Raw genomic sequence first — 6587 nt, forward strand, 5'->3', positions numbered from 1 at the left:
TGTCCACCTTCCTTCTATGTTTATATCATTATTTGTTTTCTTCAGAGGCAAAGGTTAATTTTGAAGTGAAAGAGATGTCTACAAAGTTGAGCTTTTTCGTGGAAGTATCTTGCCCTCAAAGATGCATGAATGAGAGCCCCCATGACTTCATTTTGAGAGAAAACTGTGACTCTACTACCAACTTAAATAAAAATCCAAAGACAGACTGTGAATTTGGTAAAATTTCAGAGAAATTCAGCCAATATTCAGTCCTAAATCAGTATATGAAATTGACATCAGAGATTGACTGTTGTCAGGATAGTGAATATAACAAATGCTTTCCTGATGAAGTAGGACATGTTCTGTCTCCTGAGAAACTTCCTGAAATGTCCATGTATCAAGGAAACCTAGAGGGATTGGCCTTTGGCTGGAGTTTAGACCTTATTAGACATAAAAAAAGTAAATGCGTATTGATGGTTTCTGTGAGTGATAAAGGTGGGAGACTTTTCAATCAGAACTCTGAGCTTGCTGCACATCAGAGAATCCATACTAGAGAGAGACCTTATGAATGTGAACTCTGTGGAAAGGCTTTCACAAAGAGGAGCAATCTTGCTGCACATCAGAGAATCCATACTAGAGAGAAACCTTATGAATGTACACAGTGTGGAAAGGCTTTTATAAGGCGGAGCCATCTTGCTAAACATCAGAGAATCCACACTGGAGAGAAACCGTATGAATGTGCACAGTGTGGAAAGGCTTTTACTGAGAGGAGATATCTTACTGCACATCAGAGAATCCGCACTGGAGAGAAACTTTATGAGTGTAAACAGTGTGGAAAGACTTTTACAGAGAGAAGATCTCTTGCTGCTCATCAGAGAATTCACACAGGAGAGAAACCTTATGAATGTAAACAGTGTGGAAAGGCTTTTACATGGAAGGTCTCTCTCACTAAACATCAGAGAATCCACACTGGAGAGAAACCTTATGAATGTAAACAGTGTGGAAAGGCTTTCACACAGAGTGATTCTTTTGCTGCACATCAGAGAATCCACACTGGAGAGAAACCTTATGAATGTAAACACTGTGGAAAGGCTTTTACATGGAAGGTCTCTCTCACTAAACATCAGATAATCCACACTGGAGAGAATCCTTATGAATGTAAACAATGTGGAAAGACTTTTATAAGGAGGAGCCATCTTGCTAAACATCAGAGAATCCACACTGCAGAGAAACCTTATGAATGTATACAGTGTGGAAAGGTTTTCACACAGAGGAGATCTCTTGCTGCACATAAGACAGTCCACACTGGAGAGAAACCTTATGAATGTAAACACTGTGGAAAGGCTTTTACATGGAAGGTCTCTCTTGTTACACATCAGAGAATCCACACTGGAGAAAAACCTTATGAATGTATACAGTGTGGAAAGGCTTTTATAAGGAGGAGCCATTTTGCTAAACATCAGAGAATCCACACTGGAGAGAAACCTTATGAATGTAAACAATGTGGAAAGGCTTTCATAAGGAGGAGCTATCTTGCCAAACATCAGAGAATCCACACTGGAGAGAAACCTTATGAATGTACACAGTGTGGAAAGGCTTTCACACAGAGAAGATCTCTTGCTGCACATAAGACAATCCATACTGGAGAGAAACCTTATGAATGTAAACACTGTGGAAAGGCTTTTCCGTGGAAGGTTTCTCTCTCTAAACATCAGAGAATCCACTCTGGAGAGAAATCTTATGAATGTAAACACTGTGGAAAGGTTTTCACAGAGAGGGGTTCTCTTGCTAAACATCGGAGCATCCATGCTGGAGAGAAACCTTATAAATGTACACAGTGTGGAAAGGCTTTTACAGTGAGAAGTAATCTCACTAAACATCAGAGAATCCACACAGGAGAGAAACCTTATCAATGTAAACACTGTGGAAAGGCTTTCACTCAGGGAAGCCATCTCACTAAACATCAGAGAATCCACACTGGAGAGAAACCTTATGAATGTAAACACTGTGGAAAGGGTTTCACACAGAGGGACTCTCTTGTTGATCATGAGAGAATCCACACTGGAGAGAAACCTTATGAATGTAAACACTGTGGAAAGACTTTTACTCAGAGGAGCCATCTCTCTACACATCAAAGAATCCACACTGGCAAGAAACCTTACGAATGTAAATACTGTGGGAAGGCTTTCACAAAGAGGGACTATCTTTCTACACATCAGACAATCCACACTTGAGACAGTTGTATGAGATAAAATCATGTATTATTCTCTAGCATACATTATTTAGTATTAATGATTGGCAACTTCCTATAGAAAATTAGTAAAAGTTAGGCACTCTTCAGAAGGGAGATACTAATCTCTCTTTATGAAGAGTAATCTCCCTCTCTAAGAAGCTTTTTATATGTACATGGATCTATACCTTCACTCTTTTTCTAATGTGGCAAAGAGCCCCCTTTTTCTCTCTCTTTGTGAAAGGCAATTCTTTATTCTCTTTGTCTATTTTGAGTTAACACTTAAGTTAGCACTTACTTGGAGAGCTCCACCCTTTTAACCCAATCCAGCAGAAACTTTTCAATCCTATGATAAGAGTTAATACCTTCAGAGGGTGAGAAGTGGATCCCACAAGACACTGCCCCCCTGGACAGTGCTAGGCAATTTGTAAGCTGAGATTGGCCCCTGTGAAGAGGGGAAGGGACAAAAAGGACTATAAAAGCCCTGAACTTCTGGGGCTGAAGGTTGTTCTTATCTTCTTTGACTGGTGACCTGCCTCTTGGAGGTAACTTGGGACTTGGACTGTCTCTTGGTTGAGGGAATAGCTGGCTTTCCTTTCCTGACTTCTGGAAAAAGTTTAACTCTGGTTAAGGATTAACAAGTCGTGCTGGGCTAAGTTGAGCACCAGGGCAATATTTAGTGTGATAGGCTAAATATCTTCACTACCCTCTTTTTGTATATCTCTTTGTAAATAAAAGCTATTGAAAGTCATTTTGACTTGAACTATAATATTTTTAAATTGGCAACCATGATATTATTTTAGAATTCTCGCATGTTTTAGTCAAACCCTTAATTTAATTTGTTACACCATTTTTTTATTATTATGAATTAATAAAATCAGTGGATTAATGAAAGCCTAGAGAAACTGCAGTCCACCAGTCAGACTTATGAGATGCAAGGCCTGGAGTTCAAGGTCAGATAGCCCAATTCCCAGGATCCAAGGGCAGTGAACTTGTGGCCTCACAGGCAGGGTCTACTAGGGCCTGGGTGCAAGGATATTGGGTGACCCTGTGGTTTTCATCTTTCCACCCTGCTTACTATCTGGGGGAGCATCAGCCTTGAGTTCTAGGCCCCAAGCACAACTACATCTGTGGTGTGGTCTTAGGTTCATGATCAGAGATAGGGTATGGTGGGTCACCTAGCTTTGTCCACAGGGCCCAGGGTGTATTAGTTCAAAAATCTTGTGCCCTTGGACTTCTTCTCCCAGCATCCCTTTCCTCCTTCATCCCCACCTCTTATGTTGTTTGTATATAGTTGGGTGTAACCATGCCCTTTTCTCTCTCTTCTCCAGCATGTGCAGTCTGGGAAAGCCTTTCTTTACTGAAGGCTTTTTTTCTCTTCTCTACTTTTCAAGAGGTATTTAATAAATCTTATAAAATATATCATTTGAAGTATTGGATATTCATTTTTTAATCTATAAGAAGATGAGAGAATCTTGGCTTTCTCCCAGTAAGTCCTCCAGAATTCAGAATTTGTGGCCCTATTACAGAGCCAGGGATCTATCAAAGTGCAGTCTTGTGACACAGTGGTGACTCCAGCTCATTAACCAGAGCACAGCTGACCAGGGCATGTCCTTGGCTCTGTGAGAGGGGCAATGGACCACCTTGATCTGAAGATCAGACCATCAGACTTGGGAAATTCTTAGGGCATATCAGGCGAGCCATCCAGAGGCTAAAGGAACCCAGGCTAGGGGTATTGAGGGGCTTGAGACCAGCTTGGTCTGTTTGCCTGTGTTCTGGATAGGACTGAGTCCTAGGACTCGACTTATAACCTGAGCCCATTTGGGGTTGTGTGGGGTCTGGGGACTCATGGTAGGAATTACAGGATGTAATGAGTCTCTAGATGCCATCCTGCTTAAGTCTGTGGTCCCCAGGGTAGGGTCAGCCAAGGCTCTTTCCTCTGTAGTCTTGAACTGGTTCACATAAATGGGTATAGCTTTTCCACCTTTAGAATGGATCCTGTGGGCATTCCACGCCAGTGATTAAAATTACTACACAGAAGCCAAATTTTTGGGACCATTAGTAGGAGATAGTACAACAGAGGTGGCCTTGACCTGTTCATCAGGGAAGGGTGACTTCCAGCCGGGCCATTGGGCAACTAGTTGAGGCCTTCTTAGTCCTCTGCCCAAGAGGTAAATGTTTGGGGAAGGTGTCAGGATGCTAGGAGGCCTCAGACAGCCCCAGCGCAGAGCCTAGTGAGGGTAGAATAGGATTAAGCCAGGATAGACCCCTTCCCTGGAACTGAGGCCTGGCAGTGACTGAATGTGGCTTTTGTACCTCTGTTTAAGCCCTGGATGTGTTGTGGCCCAATTCTTAGAGTCTCCTTAAGAATAATCAGTTTTGGGAGGGGATGTGGCAAAATTGGGACATTAATGTATTGCTGATGGAGTTGTGAACTGATTCAACCATTCTGGATGGCAATTTGGAACTATGCCCAAAGAGTGCTAAAAGATTGCCTGCCCTTTGATCCAGCCTTACCATTGCTGGGTTTGTACCCCCAAAGAGATCATAGGGAAAAAGACATGTACAAAAATATTTATAGCCACGCTCTTTGTGATGGCAAAAAATTGGAAAGCGAGGGTATGCCCTTCAATTGGGGAATGGCTGAACAAATTGTGGTATCTGCTGGTGATGGAATACTATTGTGCTCAAAGGAATAATAAACTGGAGGAATTCCATATGAACTGGAAGGACTCCAGGAATTGATGCAAAGTGAAAGGAGCAGAACCAGGAGAACATTGTACACAGAGACTGATATACTGTGATACAATCAAATGTAATGGACTTCTGTACTAGCAACAATGCAATGATCCAGGACAATTCTGAGGGATTTATGGAAAAGATGCTACCCACATTCAGAGGAAGAACTACAGGAGTGGAAACTGAGAAGGAAAACAACTGCTTGAATACATGGGTTGATGCAGACATGATTAGGGACTCTAAACTCTAAACGACCACCCTAGGATAATTATCAATAATATGGAAATAGGTCTTGATTGATGACACATGAAGAAACCAGTGAAAATGTGCATCAGGTGGGGTGGGTGGGGGCGGGGGAGAGGTTGGGGAAGTGGAGCGGTGGGGGTGGGGTGCAGGGAAGAGTAAGAATATGAATCATGTAACCATGGAAAAATTTTTTCTAAAAAAAAAAGAATAATCAGTTTTGGATAAATAAAATCAAATTCTTCAAGCAGGTAATTATTTAGGTTTTATTGGAAGAGGGCCAAGTCCTCCAACAAAGCTGGCCCCCTGTTTAATAACAGGAGCTCCTGAGTACTGGAATAGACCTTCTTTTATAACTTTAAAGGAACAGCCAAGTTTTCCATAAAAGTACAAAGAAAAGCATAAGAATAGTCATACCCTTCAATGGATGAGGACACCCAGCAACAATGCTCATTGGCTAGTTCAACTAAGAAGCAACCCATATTTGTCCAGAGGTGAGGTCATGTAGGAAGTCCCCCTTATTTGGTGGAAGAGATCTTTGGACCATTACCTAAGAGTCCCTTGATAGTTAGGGGTGGCAGCGGGGAGAAGGCTGCTTCTTGGGCCCACTCTGGGTAAGGATGGGTGCTGATGAATAACCATATGTGGTTATGAAACTTAAGGTCAAAGCTACTGACACATAGCCAGTCCCAAGGAAGGAGTGCATGATACGTGAACTCAGAAGGCTGGGGGCTGACTAATACCTAAATTAAGGCAGTTATAAAACTTAAGTAAAATATGGATGAAAAAGCCTTATAAAATCATGACTATCACACTAAAATCTAATCATACGTAAGGGAGTGGGGATACTTTCTCACTCACAGGTGTGGCCCAATTTTTAGTCTCCTGGTCGGGGCAACCCTGTGTCCTGGTTTTTCTGAGCCCAGAGTTGACTAGGTGGGCCAGTGGTTTGGGTCAGACTCGTGTGACCCCCTTGCCAGGCAACAGCCAGGCGCCCTGGTGCCCTCCCCAGGAGCCTCCGAGGGCTTCCCCTCCTTTGGGCCCAGGCGCTCCGGGGGCTGTGCCCGTGCCATGCCAGCTTCATTATCCCAGGCCACTCTAGACGGTCCACCGTATTGGGGCCACCAGCCTTAGGCCAGCGACTCGTCCCAGTCCCTGGTTTTGGAGTGGGTCCGACAGCCTTCTGGTCCAGTTTCAGCCCGGCGATGCCCTTTGGTGTTTGGCTCTGGGGCTGCCTGGGCTGCCGCGGTCCAGGGAGGCAGGTTCGGTTCTCTGGGAGCTTTCCTGCCAAATGGGCTGGGCCAAGGCCAGGGAGGCCCGGGCTCTGCCCGAAGGCCCGACGTGGCCCAACGTCGCCTCCACGGAGGCTCGGGGAGGCCCACTCGGGGCGGACGCA

The 6587-nt window shown here is 43.9% G+C and overlaps 1 protein-coding gene across 1 annotated transcript; it reads left to right on the forward strand.

The window, feature by feature from the left end:
- Positions 1 to 791: 791 nt before the first annotated feature.
- On the forward strand, positions 792 to 6325 carry LOC123230530 (zinc finger protein OZF-like; the record flags this gene model as incomplete). Its single annotated transcript, XM_044656665.1, has 3 exons — positions 792 to 1085; positions 1338 to 2018; positions 6179 to 6325. Coding segments are annotated over 3 exons (1122 nt in total), but the record flags the coding sequence as incomplete, so codon positions are not given.
- Between the last annotated feature and the right edge of the window lie 262 nt (positions 6326 to 6587).

The sequence above is a fragment of the Gracilinanus agilis genome, chromosome 1, assembly GCF_016433145.1.
Source record: "Gracilinanus agilis isolate LMUSP501 chromosome 1, AgileGrace, whole genome shotgun sequence".
NCBI classification, from domain to species: domain Eukaryota; kingdom Metazoa; phylum Chordata; class Mammalia; order Didelphimorphia; family Didelphidae; genus Gracilinanus; species Gracilinanus agilis.